General features: G+C 52.3%; 1 protein-coding gene across 2 annotated transcripts in view; it reads right to left on the bottom strand.

Moving 5' to 3' along the window:
• LOC140424771 (NEDD8 ultimate buster 1-like) overlaps window positions 1-19,448 on the bottom strand; it is a 169,652-nt gene that overhangs the window by 112,696 nt on the left and 37,508 nt on the right. For both annotated transcript variants that reach the window (XM_072508160.1, XM_072508161.1), the window contains exons 2-3: window positions 16,614-16,727; window positions 7,728-7,792 (exon numbers count right to left, since the gene is read on the bottom strand). In XM_072508160.1, the coding sequence (XP_072364261.1) occupies window positions 7,728-7,792; window positions 16,614-16,727 (179 nt within the window). The remainder of the gene's footprint in view (window positions 1-7,727; window positions 7,793-16,613; window positions 16,728-19,448) is intronic.

Below are 19,448 nucleotides of genomic sequence, written 5' to 3'. Positions count from 1 at the left end.
TCGACACGGACCACCCAAAAGACTGAACATGTAATTCCACTTCATCCCCAACGGACTATGCGTTTTTTTTAAACAGGGGGTGAATGTGATGAATGATATCTGTATACACATGTACCTTTAATGCGTAGGCCCCTTTAAGACCGGGTGTTAAGACCGGGCCCCCAGGGAACTGTATATAAGGTAATGTTCAGTGGGCAGCGTGCAGTGAGCACACTTCTCGGCAGCTGTCTTGTTCTCTGGTAATAAAAGCCTTTGAATTATCAATCTTCTCTCCTGAGTCGTGATTTGGGTATCTCAGCCTATTCGCGGATAGATTGGTTTGTGGTGGGGAGGTCGCTGTTGGCTGGGGGTCAAGGGGTCGGAATATTTTGGAATTGCGATATCGACCATGCACCATACTGGGTTGATATGGTGTTGGAGAAGGAGATAGTGCAGAGGCAGGGTGGAGATTGGATGTGGGGCTGTTGGGGGATCAAGGGCTTTGTGATAAGATTGGATAAGTGATTGAGGAATATGTGTGTTTTAATAGTACGGGTGAGTTCTCGCAGGCAGTGGTATGGGAAGCTTTGAAGGCAGTGGTGAGGGGGGAAGTGATATCTTTTAAGGCAAAGGTGGATAAGGAGTGGGTGGAATGGCAAAGGTTAATAGATGAGATGTTAGAAGCGGATAGGACGTATGCAGAGGATGTGGATCCAACACTGTTGGAAAAGAGGAAGGGGTTGTAGGCGAGTTTTGACCGGCTGTCCACAAGGAAGGCGATGCAACCAATTGAGGTGGACGATAGGGAGCAGTGTACGAGTATGAAGAGAAGGCGAGACGCATGCTGGCAGGTCAACGTCAGAGGGAGGCAGCGGCAAGGGAAATTGTTCAGGTGCGGGATAGGGCAGGGAAATTGCTGGTGGCTCCAGATCAGATTAATAGGGTGTTTGAGGAGTTTTACAAGAGATTGTATAGGTCGGAGATACCTGGGGAGGATCGGGAGATTCAGGAATTCCTGGATGGTTTAGAGTATCCGAGGTTGGGGGATGGGGACAGGGCCATATTGGAGGGGGCGATAGCGGAGCGGGAGATAAAAGATGCGATTGGGAGGATGCAGTCGGGGAAGGTAGCAGAACCAGATGGGTGGCGTATTGCAAGAAATTTAAAGAGAGGTTGGCGCCGCTGATGGTGGGGATCTTTGAGGAGGCGATAGGGAAGGGGATGTTGCCACAGACTTTGGGGCAGGCATCGATCTCCCTGTTGCTCAAGAAGGATAAGGATCCCTGGATGTGGGGTTGCTAGTGGACAAAGCGATCTGTGGGCGGGTCAACAAGACCATCCAGAACTACCTGGAAACAAACTATACGGGGGAGGTCAACGCAGCGACGGTTTGGGAAGCTTTGAAGGCAGTGGTCAGAGGGGAATTAATCTCGATACGGGCCCACAGAGAAAAGGCGGAACGGGCTGAAAGGGACAGGTTAATGGAGGAGATACTCCAGGTGGACAGGAGATACTCGGATGCCCCGGACACGGGGCTACTGAGGGAGCGGCGGAGGTTACAGGTGGAGTTTTGGCTGTTGTCACAGGGAAAGCAGTGGAACAGTTGAGGAAGGCAAGGGGGTGATCTATGAGTACGGAGAAAAGGTAAGCAGAATGTTGGTGCACCAGCTCAGGAAAATAGAGGCGGCCAGGGAGATAGGTAAAGTAAAGAGTAGAGACGGGAATAGTGTCCTGGACCCAGCGGGGGCGAACGAGGTGTTTAAGGACTTCTATAGTAAATTATATGAGTCGGAAACCCGGCTGGGGTGGAGGGGATGAGGCAGTTTCTGGATCAGTTGAGATTCTGAGGGTAGATGAGGATCTGGTGGAAGGGCTGGGAGCCCCAATTGAGATTGAAGAAATAATCAAGGGGCTGGAGAGCATGCATTCGGGCAAGGCCCCAGGGCCTGACGGCTACCCGGTGGAATTCTTTAAGAGGTTTTCAGAGATATTGAGCCCACTGCTGGTGAGGACATTTAATGAAGCAAGAGAGAGGGGAGTCCTCCCCCCAACAATGTCGCAGGCCTCGTTTCATTGATCCTGAAACGGGAGAAGGATCCGGAGCAATGTGGGTCATATAGGCCAATTTCTCTACTGAATGTAGACGCCAAACTGCTGGCTAAGATACTGGCCACAAGGATAGAGGACTGTGTCCCGGGGGTGATAGAGGAAGACCAGACGGGATTTGTAAAGGGCAGGCAACTCAAGGCCAATGTTAGAAGGCTGCTCAATGTTATTATGATGCCCTCAGAAGGAAGGGAGGCGGAGGTGGTGGTAGCGATGGATGCGGAGAAGGGTTTTGATCGGGTGGAGTGGAATTACCTGCGGGAGGCGCTGGGAAGGTTTGGGTATGCTGAGGGCTTCATTGACTGGGTACGTTTGCTCTATCAGGCACCAGTAGCGAGTGTGCGTACGAACCGGGTGAGGTCGGGGTATTTAAACTGCACCGAGGGTCGAGGCAAGGGTGCCCCTCTCCCGGTTACTGTTTGCTCTGGCCATAGAGTCATTGGCCATGGCATTAAGAGCCTCTAGGAACTGGAAAGGGCTGGTTCGGGGGGGGGGGGGGGGGGGGTCGGTGGAGCACCGGGTTTCGCTTTACGCAGGTGACCTGCTCTTGTACATTTCGGACCCGCTGGAGGGGCTGGGGGAAGTAATGCGAATCCTGGGGGAATTTGGCAATTTTTCGGGGTATAAATTGAACATGGGGAAAAGCGAGATGTTCGCGATCCAGGCAAGAGGACAGGGGAAGAGACTGGGAGAGCTGCCGCTTAGAATGGTAGGGAAGAGCTTTCGGTATCTGGGAATCCAGGTGGCCCGGGAATGGGAGGCACTGCACAAGTTAAACCTATCCCGGTTGGTAGAACAAATGGAAGGGGACTTTAAAAGATGGGACATGCTCCCGCTGTCACTGGCGGGGAGGGTACAGACCCAGGTCCTCCCCAGATTTCTGTTTGTCTTTCAGTGCCCCCCCCATCTTCATCCCAAAGGCCCTTGTCAAGTGGGTGAATAAGATTATTTGGGGCTTTGTGTGGGCGGGTAAAACCCCGCGAGTGAAGAAAGTGTTGCTGGAGCGCAGTCGGGGGGAGGGTATGTTGGCGCCGCTGAACTTCTGCAACTACTACTGGACGGCTAATATAGCGATGATTAGGAAGTGGGTAGCGGGGGAGTGGCCGGCATGGGAGCGGATGGAGGCGGCGTCATGTAAAGACACCAGTCTGGGAGCACTGATATCGGCACCTCTTCCATTCTCACCGGCCCGATACTCCACAAGTCCGGTGGTGGTGGCGGCTTTGAGAATCTGGGGGCAATGGAGGAGATATATGAGAGTGGAGGGAGCATCGATTTGGACTCCGATTTATAATAACCACAGGTTTGTACCGGGTAGGCTGGATGGTGGGTTCCGGAGATGGCAAAGGGCAGGAATTAGAAGGATGGGGAATCTATTTATAGACGGGAGCTTCCCCAGCTTGAAAGCTTTGGAGGATAAATTTGAATTGCCAGCAGGGAACGGGTTTAGGTATTTGCAGGTGCGAGACATCCTGAGAAAACAGGTTCCGGCCTTTCCGCTGCTGCCGCCACGGGGGATACAGGATAGAGTAGTTTCCAGTACCTGGGTGGGAGAGGGGAAGGTATCGGATATTTACCAGGAGCTTTCGGAGGTGGAGGAAACTCCGGTGGAGGAGCTTCAGGGCAAGTGGGAGGATGAGCTAGGAGGAGCGATAGAGGCGGGTCTGTGGGCGGTGCCCTAAGCAGGGTTAACACCTCCTCATCGTGTGCCAGGCTCAGCCTGATACAATTTAAGGTAGTCCACCGGGCACACATGACAGCGGCTAAGATGAGTAAGTTCTTCGGGGTTGAGGATAGGTGTGCGAGGTGCGCGGGAAGCCCAGCAAATCATGTCCACATGTTTTGGGCATGCCCGAAGCTTAGAGGGTTTTGGCAGGATTTTGCTCAGGCAATGCCCACGGTACTAAAAACATGGGTGGTGCCAAGTTCAGTGGTAGCGTCCTTTGGAGTGTCGGAAGAGCCGGGAGTTCAGGGGGCGAGAGAGGCTGACGTTTTGGCCTTTGCCTCCCTGGTAGCCCGGAGACGGATCTTGTTCATGTGGAGGGACTCGAAGCCCCCGAGTGTAGAGACCTGGGTTAGTGACATGGCTGGGTTTCTCAGTCTCGTGAAGATAAAGTTCGTCTTAAGAGGGTCAATGTTAGGTTCACCCGGAGGTGGCAGCCGTTCATCGACTTTCTCGGGAAAATTAAAATGTCAGCAGATGCAGTATTCGGGGGGGGGGGGGGGGGATTGTTGTTGTATGGTTGAGGTATGTGAAGATTGGGCTGGGGGGGGAAATGTTTATTTTACCATGTTGATGTCATTGTTTATGTTACTATTATAAAAATTTTCAAATACCTCAATAAAATATTATTAAAAAAAAAAGAAAGATAAGGATCCGACAGAATGTGGGTCGTCTAGGCCCATATCACTTTTGAATGTGGACGCAAAGGTGTTGCCGAAGGTATTGGCAGGTAGGTTGGAGGAGTGCCTCCCGAAGGTGATAGGTGAAGATCAAACGGGGTTTGTGAAGGGGAGGCAGCTCTTTTCGAACATTAGGAGGGTATTGAATGTGGTTATGGCGCCGGCGGAGGGGAGGGAGTCAGAGGTGGTTGTGGCATTGGATGTTGAGAGGGCATTTGACCGAGTAGAGTGGGGGTGTTTGATGGTGGTTCTGGAGCGGTTTGGGATTGGGCCATGATTTGTAGATTGGGTAAGGCTGCTGTACAGGGAGCCAAGGACCAGTGTCCGCACGAATACCATGAATTTGGGATATTTTGCTCTGCACCGTGGGACCAGGCACGGATGTCCTATGTCCCCCTGTTGTTCGCGTTTGCGGTTGAGCCATTGGCCATCGTGTTGAGGAGTTTGGAGGTGTGGAAAGGGATAGTATGGGGGGTTAGGGGGGTAGAGCATAGGGATCAGCCCTGATAAATTGCCCTTAGTGTTGGGCTGGGTTGCTGGGTTGTGGGAATAGGGTGGAGGTGTGGACCTTGGGTAGGGTGCTCTTTCCAAGAGCCGGTGCAGACTCGATGGGCTGAATGGCCTCCTTCTGCACTGTAAGTTCTATGCTATGCTATGTATCTGTGTAAGCGGACAACGTGCCGTTGTATGTATCGGAACCGAGTGTGCCGATGGGTGTCAATTTGGAGCTGTTCGAGTGTTTGGGCCTTTTTCGGGATACAAACTAAATTTAGACAAAAGTGAATATTTTGTGGTGTCTCAGCCAGGGGTGGGGGCAGGGGGAGCTTCCATTCCGTAGGGCGGGGACTCACTTTAGCTATCTGGGGGCGCAGGTGGCACGGGATTGGGGGGGGGGGGCTCCGTTGGTAAAACATTACTAGTCTAGTGGGGAGAGTGAAAGCTGATCTGGCAAGGTGGGATGGACTCCCTCTGTCACTGGCAGGTCGGGTACAGGCGGTTAAAATGAATGTGTTGCCGCGATTTTTGTTTATTTTTCAGTGCCTGCCGATTTTCCTGCCAATGGCATTTCCCAAGGAGGTTGAAAAGATGATGACCTCGTTTATATGGGGGGGGGGGGGGGGGGGGGGGGGAGGTGGCTAGAATTGGGAAGGTGCTGTTGCAGAGAGGACGGCAGTCAGGGGGGTTGGTTCTTCCGAATTTACTAGATTATTACTGGGCGGCGAACGAGGAGAAGGTGAGGAGCTGGGTTAAAGGGGGGCGGCTCCCGGTGGGTTAGAATGGAGGAGAGTTTGGGTAGGGGGTTGGGGCTGAGGGCATTGGCAACAGTAACGCTCCTGATGGCCCCGGGGAAATACTCAGGGAGTCCGGTAATAATAGCTTCATTGAGAATCTGGAGGCAATTGCACCAGCACTTTAGGCTGGGGGCAGGGCCAAGGGAAATGCCGATTCGGGGGAATCGCAGATTTGAGCCAGGGAAGTGGGATGGGAGATTTCGGAGATGGGAGGAGACGGGGCATTAAAGGATTTGTTTCTAGGGGTTGGTTTGCGGGATTGAAGGAGATGGGGGCGAAATATGGGTTGGGGCAGGAGGAAATGTTTAGGTATGCGCAGGTATGAGATTTTGCTAAGGAGATACAGTGTCGGCAATTTATGGGGCGATTCTGGGTGAAGAGAAGGCACTGCTGGAGGCGGTTAAAGCAAAGTGGGAGGAAGAGTTGGGAGAGGGCACGGAGGAAGGGTTGTGGTGCGAGGTGCTCCTGAGAGTAAATGACTCAACTTTGTGCGTGAGGTTGGGGCTGATAGAGCTGAAGGTGGTGTATAGGCACACCTCACTAAGGCGAGGATGAGCCGACTCTTTGAGGGGGTAGAGGATGTTTGTGAAAGTTGCGGGTGGGGGGTGTTCCGGGTAATTTCGAAGGTGATACATGTGAGGCTTGAGCCGGGTCCCCTGGAGGCCATATTCGGGGTTTCGGATCGGCCGGGGTTGGAAGCGGGTGCAGAGGCAGATGTTTTAGCCTTCGCCTCGCTGATCGCCCGAAGGCGGATCCTGTTGGGGTGGAGGTCAGTTTCTACACCCTGTGCCCTGGCATGGCGGGGGGATCTGCTGGAGTTTTTAACACTCGAGAAGGTGATGTTTGAGTTGAGGGGAGGGATGGAAGGGTTCTACAATTCATGGGCTTTGTTTATTATGCACTTTCAAGAATTGGATGACATTGAACATTAGGGAGGAGGGGCTGGAGTGGGGAGGGGGGGTTGAACTGTGTATGTTGTTGGTGACTATGTAAGGGTGGATAGTGGATTCTTGAATCCTTATCTTTGATGTTTGTATTTAAAATGTTGAGGGTTGTTGGGGGGTTGGAGGGAGGAGGAATTGTTGGGCAGGGGATTGACATTGTATTTGTTACCGTTGATTGTTTGTTGGTGGGTGTAGATTTGGATGAATATGTGAAAAAGGAGAATAAAATTATTTTCTAAAAAATGACCTGCAATATGTGTGGAGGGAAAGACAGTTAACAGGTGCGATTTCCCCCAAAACTTTCTAAGTGTCATTTTGGGCGCCATCAGCAAGCCCACCCGTGATGCTCCACCTCCGATGGGCCGAGTTCCCGACGGCGCAGGCCACGTGTGGTCCCAGCGGTCGGGAGTCTGGTGTGCCGGCTGCGGATAGTGTCCAGCGCCGTCACACTCGGCCAAGGTCCATGCCACTGGCCCGGGGGGGGGTGGCCAGGAGGTGGGCTGTGGGGTCGGGGTGGGCGGGTACACAGTCCAGCACGGCCGGGCGCCACGTTTCCTAGCGCAACTGGTGCGTGTGTCGGCGTGTGCGGCCCGGGACCCGCCGGTTCTCCGCCGTTCTCCGCACGTTCAGCGGGTGTTTTACGCGTTGCTAGCCCCTCACCGGTACCGTAATCGGTGAAGGTTTTGCCCCAATTTTCCCATCGTGAAATACCGCGGATGCTCCGTTGAGGCACTTAGCCTCAGAAACGGAGAATCCAGCCTCTATTTCTCCCTCCACAGATGTTGGCGGACCTGTTGTGATAATCCAGCATTTTCTATTTTATTATTGTCTGTTGGGAAAAATTGCAGTCATTAAAAAATATATACATCATCATGCCAATCCATCCTTACTTCAGGATCAGAAAGGAGTGCTAGGACTTTCCATGCTTTATTATCGGATCTAGTTGTGTCTGTCAGCTCAAATCTCTGTTAATGTCAAAATCCCAAAATCAATCATTACTTACTCTTTGAACAACTGAAGACCAGGGGCACCTGGAGAGATTGTGATCGTTATTTTCTCCTTTTGTCGCTGAAAAGTAAAATACTGCTTAAGCTCTGGAAAGTACATCAAGTGTAGATTTTGCAAAAGGAAATAACAAATGAACTTTCTTATATAACAGATAAGGAGGCCAATCAGCCCATCAGGTTGGTGCTAACTCTTTCAAAGCGCAATGCTAATTTTAAAAATTCATTCCTGGGATGCGAACAAAACCCACAAGGCAAGTATCTAATGTCTATCGTAATTGCCCTTGAGAAGGTGGCTGTAAGCCATCTTCTTCAAAAACCACCATGCAGTGTGGTAGACCCACAGGGCAATCTGATTTATTAATCAATTCAGAAAATTGGTAATCTTCGGAGAGCAGTGAAGGCGGGTCACTGAATTTTTAAAGGCTGAATTTGATGGATTTTTGATTGACAAGGAAGTCAAGGGTTATGGGGATCGAGGTATGTAGAGTGCTATCTACTAATATATAAGTGTGTTAGATACTAAGATGCTGTCTATTAAGATATTAGTGTATTGGATACTAAGATGCTGTCTAGTAAGAAGTCTTACAGCACCAGGTTAAAGTCCAACAGGTTTGTTTAGAATCACTAGCTTTCGGAGCACAGCTCCTTCCTCAGGTGACGCCGGCATCGCCACATCAAGGCTGCTTAGTAAGATATTAGTCTATTAGATACTAAGATGCTGTATATTAAGATATTAGTGTGTTAGATACCAAGATGCTGTCTACTAAGATATTAGTGTGTTAGATACTAAGATGCTGTCTACTAAGATATTAGTATGTTAGATACTAGGAAGCTGTCTACTAAGATATTGGTGTGTTAGATACTACTAAGATGCTGTCTACTAAGGTACTAGTGTAATCAGTACACTAGTCACATACTAAAATGCTGTCAACTAAGATATTAGTGTGTTAGTTACTAAGGTGCTGTCTACTAAGATACTGGTCTATTAGATACTAAGATGCTTTCTACTAAGATATTAGTGTGTTAGTTACTAAGATGCTGACTACTAAGGTATTAGTGTGTTAGATACTAAGATGCGGTATATTAAGATATTAGTCTATTATATACTAAGATACTGTCTGCTAAGTTATTAGGGTATTAGATACTAAGATGCTGTCTACTAAGATATTAGTGTGTTAGATACTAAAATGCTGTCTACTAAGATATTAGTCTATTAGATACTAAGATGCTGTCTACTACAATATTAATGTGTTAGATACTAAGCTGCTGTCTACTAATATATTAGTCTATTAGATACTAAATGCTGTCTACTAAGATATTAATGTGTTGGATACCAAGATGCTGTCTACTAAGATATTAGTGTGCTAGATACTAAGATGCTGTCTACTAAGATATTAGTGTTAGATACTACAAAGATGCTATCCACTAAGAAATTAGTATATTAGATACTAAGATGCTATCTACTAAGATATTAGTGTGTTAGATACTAAGATGCTATCAACTAAGATATTAGTCTATAAGATACTAAGATGCTGCCCACTAAGATATTAGTCTATTAGATATTAAGATGCTGTCTTCAAAGATATTAGACTATTAGATATTAAGATGCTGTCCACTAAGATATTAGTGTTAGATATTAAGATGCTGTCCATGAAGATATTAGTCTATTAGATATTAAGATGCTATCCATGAAGATATTAGTCTATTAGATACTAAGATGCTGTCTGCTAAGATATTAGTGTATTAGTTACTAAGATGCTGTCTTCTAAGATATTAGTGTGTTAGGTACTAAGATGCTGTCTAGTAAGATATTAGTCTATTAGATACTAAGATGCTGTCTACTAAGATATTAATGTGTTAGATACTAAGATGCTGTCTCCTAAGATATTAGTGTGTTAGATACAAAGAAGCTGTCTACTAAGATACTAGTGAGTTAGATACTACTAAGATGCTGTCTACTAAGATACTAGTGTAATCAGTACACTAGTCAGATACTAAAATGCTGTCTGCTAAGATATTAGTGTGTTAGTTACTAAGATGCTGTCTATAAGATACTAGTGTTAGATACTAAGATGCTGTATATTAAGATATTAGTCTATTAGATATTAAAATGCTGTCTACTAAGATATTAATGTGCTAGATACTAAGGTACTATCTACTAAGATTTTGAAATGGTGCCCTCATCTCTAAGTGAGTTTGTAGGTCCCCTACACCCTCCACCCATAGGCAATATCACCCCCCCCCCCCCACACACACACACGGACACTACCCCACACCCACCAAATGTGCCCGCTATGGGGTCCCCCTCTTCAGGCCCTCCCACACCCACTTACAGCACCACCCCACCTCCTGGAGGCCCCTACTTATCTGCCCTGCACTCTCCCACCCTCATTTCATGGTCATAACCCCCCTCACCCCCTGACCCTTGGCAGTGCCACCCTGGTCTCAGGCACCCTTGCACTGCCACCGTGGCAGTAGGTTTACGACCTACCTGCGCGAGCGTCATTCGGTCCCGCCCATCTGGGGCGGGTTTCCAACTCTGTTGTCTCGCGGAACCTCTGAGAATCTCGCGAGGCGCAGAGGCTGTCGGGAGGCAACCTGGAGGGCTTTCCCGTCATTCACCGGCCGCGTCACGCTCAAGCGAGAGCCCAACGCGACTGGAGATTCGCGCCCAGAGTCTCTGAATATTTTTAAGGTAGCAGGGGATAGATAAACAAGAAGTTGAAAGGTTATTGAGGGTGGACAGGATGCAGATTTGAGATCGGCCATGATCTTATTGAATGACATGGCCATGGGGCTGGAGTTTCCGATTTTGGGGCTATGTCCCCATGCCAGCGTGGGAACAATGGTGTTTGATGCACTATCAATTACGACGAGACGAGAGTAGAGAGTAATCGAGGCTTTATTACACAGAGATGCGGGCCTCCTTCAGCAGCTAGCGAAGTGGCTGCTGTTCGGAGAGCACACACATTTATACTCCGCCTACTGGGCGGAGCTAGCAGGCAGGGATCTACTCCCATACTTGTAGTACAGGGTGATGCACGATCAATGGCCACTAAAGCGAGGTTGTAGTCCAACTGAAGGCTTTAATAAGCTAGACGTTTTCCCCAGCAGCTCAGGTACAGAATGAAGGCTGCTGGGGCGGCATGGGCTCTTATACCCCACCTAGCAGGGCGGAGCTACCATACATCCTAACCAATAGAAAACATACAGTTTCCACCAATGGTGCTCCAGCCTATCAGGTACCGTAGTACCTCTAATACCACATTCACCCCTGTTAAAAAAAGAGTCCGGCGGGGGTGGTGGCCTGATACTACAAACATGGCAACGTGGTAGAATTAGTTATGGAGGTACCGTAATACCTCCGTACAGCGTTTTGTAGCTATTTACAAATCTGATAGCTATTTACAATTGATGATTTAAATTTAGAGTTTACAGTTTGCCGTTTACAATTTAAACTGAAGCAATCAGTCGATCCGGTGCCCTGGTCGTCCTCTGTGATCGTCGGAGCTTCGGTGGTGACTCTGGTGGAGGCTCGGGCGTCTGTGACTCCGGGAGCGGGCCTCGATCTCTGTGGCAGCTTCGACACCCCTAGACGGTGCTGGTGGGGAAAATGGTTGACCTGGGAAGGAAGCGCCTGCGGGGAGTGTCGGTGGGTGGGGGGGGGGCCTAGATGGGGCCGGCGGGAGGACCGATCCTCCTGTAAGGTGCCCCGGTGGAGGGGAGGGTGGGACTGGACGGTTGGGGTGTGCGTGGAGCTCCGGCGGGCGCCAGGTCTCGTAGGGAGACCGTATCTTGTCGGCCGTCGGGGTACGCCACGTAGGCGTACTGGAGGTTAGCATGGAGCAGATGGACCCTCTCGACCAATGGGTCCGACTTGTGCGCCCGCACGTGTTTTCGGAGCAGGATGGGTCTGGGTGCTGCCAGCCAGGTCGGGAGCGAGGTCCCAGAGGAGGACTTCCTGGGGAAGACAAGGAGACGTTTGTGAGGTGTCTGGTTGGTGGTGGTACAAAGCAGTGACCGGATAGAGTGGAGGGCATCCGGGAGGACTTCCTGCCAGCGGGAGACTGGGAGGTTCCTGGACCGGAGGGCCAGTAGGACGGTCTTCCAGACCATTCCGTTCTCCCTCTCTACCTGTCCGTTACCCCGGGGGTTGTAACTGGTCGTCCTGCTCGAGGCGATGCCCTTGCTGAGCAGGAATTGATGCAGTTCGTCGCTCATAAAGGAGGACCCCCTATCACTATGTATGTAAGCGGGGAACCCGAACAGACCAAAGATGCTATGGAGGGCCTTGATGACGGTGGTTGCGGTCATGTCGAGGCAGGGGATGGCGAATGGGAACCTGGAGTACTCATCAATCACGTTCAGGAAGTACGTGTTGCGGTCGGTGGAGGGGAGGGGGCCTTTGAAGTCCATGCTGAGGCGTTGAAAGGGACGGGAAGCATTTATCAGGTGCGCTTTCTCTGGCCGGTAGAAGTGCGGTTTGCACTCCGCGCAGATTTGGCAGTCCCTGGTGGCTGTCCTGACCTCCTCGATGGAGTAGGGCAGGTTGCGGGTCTTGACAAAATGGAAAAAGCAAGTGACCCCCGGGTGGCAGAGGTCCTCGTGGAGGGCTCGGAGGCGGTCCATTTGTGCGGTGGCACATGTGCCGCGGGACAGGGCGTCAGGAGGCTCATTTAGCTTCCCGGGACGGTACAAGATCTCGTAGTTGTAGGTGGAGCATTCGATCCTCCACCACAAGATCTTGTCATTTTTTATCTTGCCCCGCTGTGCGTTATCAAGCATGAAGGCCACCGACCGTTGGTCCGTGAGGAGAGTGAATCTCCTGCCGGCCAGGTAATGCCTCCAGTGTCGCACAGCTTCTACTATGGCCTGGGCCTCCTTTTCGACTGAGGAGTGGCGGATTTCGGAAGCATGGAGGGTACGTGAGAAGAAGGCCACTGGTCTGCCCGCATGGTTGAGGGTGGCCGCCAGAGCTACGTCAGACGTATCGCTCTCGACCTGGAAGGGGAGGGACTCGTCGATGGCATGCATCGTGGCCTTTGCAATGTCTGCTTTGATGCGGCTGAAGGCCTGGCGGGCCTCTATCGACAGGGGAAAAGCTGTGGATTGGATCAGGGTTGGGCCTTGTCCGCAAAGTTGGGGATCCACTGGGCGTAGTAACTGAAAAACCCTAGGCAGCGCTTCAGGGCATTGGAGCAGTGAGGGAGGGGGAACTCCATAACGGGGCGCATTCGTTCAGGGTTGGGGCCTATAACTCAATTTCGCACTACGTAGCCGAGGATGGCTAGGTGGTCAGTGCTAAACACGCATTTATCCTTGTTGTATGTAAGGTTAAGGATTTTTGCGGTCTGGAGGAATTCTTGGAGGTTGGTGTCGTGGTCCTGCTGGTCGTGGACGCAGATTGTGACATTATCGAGGTACGGGAATGTTGCCCGTGAACCGTACCGGTCAACCATTCAGTCCATCTCGCGCTGGAAGACCGAGACCACGTTGGTGACACCGAAGGGAACCCTTAAGAAGTGGTAGAGCCGCCCATCTGCCTCGAAAGCAGTGTATTTGCGGTCACTAGTGCGGATGGGGAGCTGGTGGTAGGCGGACTTGAGATCCACCGTGGAGAAGACCTTATAATGCGCGATCCTATTTACCAGGTTGGATATGCGGGGGGGGAGAGTACGCGTCCAGCTGCGTAAACCTGTTAATGGTCTGACTGTAGTCGATGACCATCCTATGCTTCTCCCCGGTCTTTACCACCACTACTTGAGCTCTCCAGGGACTGTTACTGGCTTCAATGACCCCTTCCCTCAGTAGCCTTTGGACCTCTGACCTAATAAAGATCCGGTCCTGGGCACTGTACCGTCTACTCCTGGTGGCGACGGGTTTGCAATCCAGGGTGAGGTTCGCAAACAGGGAAGGTGGATCGACCTTAAGGGTCGCGAGGCCGCAGACAGTAAGGAGGGGTATAGGGCCGCCGAATTTGAAGGTTAGACTTTGAAGGTTACACTGGAAGTCTAATCCCAGGAGTGTAGCCGCGCAGAGGTGGGGAAGGACGTAGAGATGGAAATTTATGAACTCCCTTCCTTGGACTGTGTGGTTCACTACACAAAACCCCTTTATCTCCACTGAGTGTGAACCGGAGGCCAGGGAGATTTTTTGATTAATGGGGTGGATGAGGAGAGAACAGCGCCTTACCGTGTCGGGGTGTATGGAGCTCTCCGTGCTCCCAGAGTCGATTAGGCAGGACGTCTCGTGCCCGTTGATGAAAACAGTCATTGTAGCAGTTGAGAATGTTCGAGGCCGGGACTGATCCAGGTTCACCGAGGCTAATCGCAGCAGTTGAGAGTTCTCTTCGGGCAGTGCGTGGTCAGCCGATCTGGGGTCCTGGGGGTTCATTCAAGATGGCAACTCCCATTGGTTGCACATGGCTGGGGGTGCACAAATTGGCGGCGCCCATCCCTCTAACGTGGCGTCCGCGGGACAAGATGGCGGCGCCCGGGGTCCGCACGTGGTCCTGGAATAGGAAGATGACGGAGACCGCTGGCCGCACGGGGACCGTGGAGAAGTTTGTGGTTGCGGTCCGCATTCGCCACTGCAGACCGCGGCAACCGCACGGGCCTGGCATACCCCCACGAAATGGCCCTTTTTGCCGCATCCCTTGCAGATGGATGTGCGGGCCGGGCAGCGCTGGCGGGGGTGCTTAGCCTGCCCGCAAAAGTAGCAGCGGGGTCCCCCGGGGTTTCCAGGCCGCCTTGCAGCGCAAGCTTGTGGGGGGATGGGGGATGTCTCGGGGTCGGCTGCGGAGGGGATCCACGCTGCCCAGGTGCTGCCGCGCGGTCGAGGAACGTAAGCGCGGGCGTTCCTGGAGGCCACGTCCAGGGAGCCAGCAAGGGCCCGTGCCTCATTAAGACCCAGAGTGTCTTTTTCTAGCAGTCGCTGGCGAATTTGTGAGGATAGCATACCTGCCACGAAAGCGTCCCGGACCAAGAGTTCAGTGTGTTTGCTCGCCGAAACTTGCGGGCAGCTGCAGTTTCTCCCCAACACCAGGAGTGCACGGTAGAATTCTTCCAGCGATTCCCCAGGGGTTTGTCGCCTTGTTGCAAGCAGGTGCCGGGCGTAGACCTGGTTTACTGGGCGAATATAATGTCCTTTTAGCAGCTCTATTGCTGCATCTAAGACTTCCGCTTCCTCGATGAGGGTGTAAATCTCCGGGCTCGCCCTTGAGTGCAGGACTTGCATTTTCTGCTCCCCGGTGGGTGTGTTTTTGGCAGCAGCAGCAACCTTGGGGGGGGATGTCCTGGGGGGGGGGAGGGGGGGGAGGGGGGGGGGTGAGGAAAGGGGGGACTGCCTGGGAGGGTGGATGAGCAAGAGATAACATGAAGGGTTGGGCAAACTGGCACGTACGGGTGAGGGCCAGTGTACAAAGCTGTGTAAATATATCATTTTGCCATGTATATATCTTGCTCTGCGCGATTTCTCGGGTTTTTTTGTTACGAGGGGGGGGGTTTATTGTTTGTAAGGGAGAAAAATTGTGTTAAAAAACTTTAATAAGTATATTTTCAAAAAAGATTGCTGCTGAGTTCGCCACGTGGGGGCTGAGTTGCAGACACTCCGGCTTGATTCAGAGCTCCATCCTTTTAAAAAAAAACTAGCTTATTAAATTGATGCATGATCAATGACCACTAAAGCGAGGTTGTAGTCCAACTGAAGGCTTTAATAAGATAGATGTTTCCCCCAGCAGCTCAGGTACAGAATGAAGGCTGCTGGGGCGGCACGGGTTCTTATACCCCACCTAGCAGGGCGGAGCTACCATACATCCTAACCAATAGAAAACATACAGTTTCACCAATGGTGCTGCAGCCTATCAGGTACAGTAATACCTCTAATACCACACAGGGGCCTCATCGTAATACCAGTATATAAAATATAATGCAACAGTGGTGACTACCACAGTGTTTTACTTCCATTTGGTGGGGGGCTAGCAGGCAGGCAGCGTAGAGCACCAGGCTCTAGCTGCCGATACGGCCCGGAGAATTGGTTCGTCCGTGGCCGCGCAAGCGCACGCCGACGGCCTGCAGCAACATGGTGGCGGCCGCTCGTGACCCGGCCTACCAAATAGTGCCCCCACTTTGGCCAGCTCATGAGCCCTGGACCACCCCCCAACAGTGTCCCCAGCCTCTGTCAAAGTCCCCCTGCCTGCAGATCGGCCCTCCCCCGACGGTGGTGGCACTGGACTAAGTCACCACCGTCGCTCAGTAACACAGCGGTCAGCGCAGTTGCACTGTAAATGCTATGATTCCCGACGGATGATACCACATGATACGCTGTGGGGAACTCGGCCGGTCGGGGACGGAGCATCGGGGGTGTGGGCCTCAGGCAATGTCCTGAGGTCACCGACACGGCGCGCAGTGCACTCTGCGAGTACGCCGCTTTGAAGGGTGCGGAGCATCGTGAAAGCGGCACTGCCCCCGATTTGGTCGTAAGCGGGTATTCTCCGGCCGATCGTCAAAGGTGATCTCAGCTTTGGCGACCAGAGAATCCCGCCCAAGATGTTATTAAATGATCGTGCAGGCTCCAGTGGCCAAATGGCCAACTCCTGCTCTTTGTTCGTAAATCCGTATGGAGCCATCAACTTGCCTCCATTATTCCAGTACCAGTGGACAATAAAGATCCCGGGGCATTACTTAAAGGACAGCAAAAGAGTTCTTCTGATTACGAGCCAACATTTCCTTCCTTAGTCAATGCTGTTTGTGGGATCTTGCTGTGCACAAAACAATTGTCATGTTTGCCCACACAGCTGTTGTTCCGAATGACTTTCCCTGTTCCTATGGACTAAACAATCACTACATTGTGGCCAAGGAGGCTGCGTTGAGGAGTACTCTTACCTGACCTATCTTTGGTATCTGAATCCGAAGGACGAAAGTTCCCGAGCCACTGCATGCCCCTTCTTGCCTCGCTCCCCCGTCACTCTCCACAGCATGACCGATGTCCTGCTCTTGCTGCAACGGGAAGAAAGCAATTGTCATTCTCATAGAGTCCATTTTCCTCAAGTGTGAAGTCCCTTCAGCATCTCCATTACCATCTGCAGTCAATCTGCAGGTCGCTTTTCCCAGTTCTTGTTTGAATGGGTATTCTTTTGAATTTGTGCATGGGATGTGGGCCCCGCCGGCTGCACCAGCATTTAATGCCCATCCCTGAGGGAATGGAAGAGTCAACCACATTGCTGTGGGTCTGGAGTCACGTGTAGGCCAGACTGGATAAGGATGACAGATTTCCTTTCCGAAAGGACATTGGAGAGCCAGGTGACAATCGACAACGGTTTCATGGTCATCATTAGATTTTTTATTCCAGATTTTAATTTAATTCAAATTTCACCGTCTGCAATGGTGGGATTCGATCCCGGGTCCCAGAGTGTTTCCCTGGGTCTCTTACCAGTCCAGCGACAATCCCACTGCCCCACTGCCTCCCCTGAACGGGGGAGAGGGAGGGGGCTGACGCCGCCAAACATGATGAACTACTACTCGGCAGCAAACATCGCTATGATTCGGAAATGGGTTGTGGGGGAGGGGTCGGTGTGGGGTCGGATGGAGGTGGCATCATGTGGGGGAATGAGTTTAAGGGCTTTGTTGTCGGCGCCTCTGCCGTTCCCACCGGCCAGGTACTCAGTGAGCCCAGCGGTGGTGGCGGCATTAGGTTGTGGGGGCACTGGAGGCAGCATTGGGGACAGGAGGGAGCCTCGGTGTGAGCAGCAGCCATAGGTTTGCGCCAAGGGAGGGGGGTTGGACGCGAGGTCTCGTGGGTGGCGACGAGCGGGGCTAGAGCAATTTGGTGGCAATTAGGAGGCACGTTTGCGAGGTTGGAGGACCTGGAGGAAGAGTAGGTGCTGCCCGGGGGGAACGGTTTTAAGCACCTGCCGGTCCGGAATTTTGTAAGGAGAGAGGAACCTTCCTTTCCTGGGCTGCCGCCTTTGGGGTTACAGGATAAGGCACTGTCGAGGGATGACATAGGGGACGGGAATGGAGGGGTTAAGGGGGTTAAAATGGGGATGCCAGGAGGGGGGAGGGGGAGTATTGGGGCAGGGGAGAGTGAGTGGTGGATATTTATAATATTGTTTGGTCTTCTGCTTTTGTTTGTTTATATGAAAATGCCTTGAATTAAATATTTTTAAAAAAAGATAAAGATGCCACAGTCCCAGATGACCACCGGCTGCTTTCCCCTTTGAGGGGGGAGCGCTGAGGGAGGGTGGTGATTTAACCTGAGGGTCACCACACCTCAGGCGAGGGGCGAGGTTGAGAAGGCCTCGCCCCTCACGAATAACCTCAGCCGGTAGGGGAATTGAACCCGCGCTGCTGGCCTCGCTCTGCATCACCAACCAGCTGACCAGCCCACTGAGCTAAACCAGCCCCCCAACAAACAGGGACGATGGCACAAATCACCTGCAGCATGACACAGATAGGCTGGCAGAATGGGCAGACAGGTGGCAGATAGAATTAAACACAGACTGTGAAGTGAGGCATTTTGGTAGAAGGGATGGGGAGACGCAATACAGACCGAATTGCACAGATCTGCAGAGTGCGCAGGAGCAGATGGACCTTGGGTTGCATCTCTGAAGGTGGCAAAGGATATGGAAAGAGTGGGTTAGCAAAGCCTATGGGGATCTGGGGCTTCATAATTAGAGGAAGTGAGCACAAAAGTGTCATAATATACACCAGTATATCATGGTGCAGACACACACACTGATGGACACACAGCGGGACCAATCAACACCCACAACACCACAGCCAATCACCAGTTCATAGATTATCATAAAATTTACAGTGCAGAAGGAGGCCATTCGGCCCATCGAGTCCGCACCGGCTCTTGGAAAGAACACCCTACCCAAGGTCAACACCTCCACCCTATCCCCATAACCCAGAAACCCCAGGCGAAATACTCCGGTATCGGCGCGATGTCCGCCGACCGGCGCCAAAAATGGCGCAAATCAGTCGGGCATCGCGCCGCCCCAAAGGTGCGGAATCCTCCACATCTTGGGGGGCCGAGCCCTAACGTTGAGGGGCTAGGCCCGCGCCGGACTGATTTCCGCCCCGCCAGCTGGCGGAAGTGCCCCGCCAGCTGGCGCGGAAATGACATTGCCGGGCGGCGCATGCGCGGGAGTGTCAGCGGCTGCTCATGGCAACCCGCGCATGCGCAGTGGAGGGAGTCTCTTCCGCCTCCGCCATGGTGGAGACCGTGGCGAAGGCGGAAGGAAAAGAGTGCCCCCACGGCACAGGCCCGCCCGCGGATCGGTGGGCCCCGATCGCGGGCCAGGCCACCGTGGGGGCACCCCCCCGGGGCCAGATCGCCCCGCGCCCCCCCCAGGATCCCGGAGCCCGCCCGCGCCGCCTTGTCCCGCCGGTAAGAGAGGTGGTTTAATCCACACCGGCGGGACAGGCATCCTAGCAGCGGGACTTCGGCCCATCCTGGCCGGAGAATCGCGGGGGGGGGGGGGCCCGCCAACAGGCGCGGCGCGATTCCCGCCCCCGCCGAATATCCGGTGCCGGAGAATTCGGCAACTAGCGGGGGCAGGATTCACACCAGCCCCCGGCAATTCTCCGACCCGGCGGGGGGTCGGAGAATCTTGCCCCCCATCCAACACTAAGGGCAATTTTGGACACTAAGGGCAATTTATCATGGCCAATCCACCTAGCCTGCACATCTTTGGACTGTGGGAGGAAACCGGA

Source organism: Scyliorhinus torazame, chromosome 6 (assembly GCF_047496885.1).
Source record: "Scyliorhinus torazame isolate Kashiwa2021f chromosome 6, sScyTor2.1, whole genome shotgun sequence".
NCBI classification, from domain to species: Eukaryota; Metazoa; Chordata; class Chondrichthyes; order Carcharhiniformes; family Scyliorhinidae; genus Scyliorhinus; species Scyliorhinus torazame.
The sequence above is the reverse complement of the archived record's forward strand: the minus strand, read 5'-3'. Positions and strand labels throughout refer to the sequence as shown.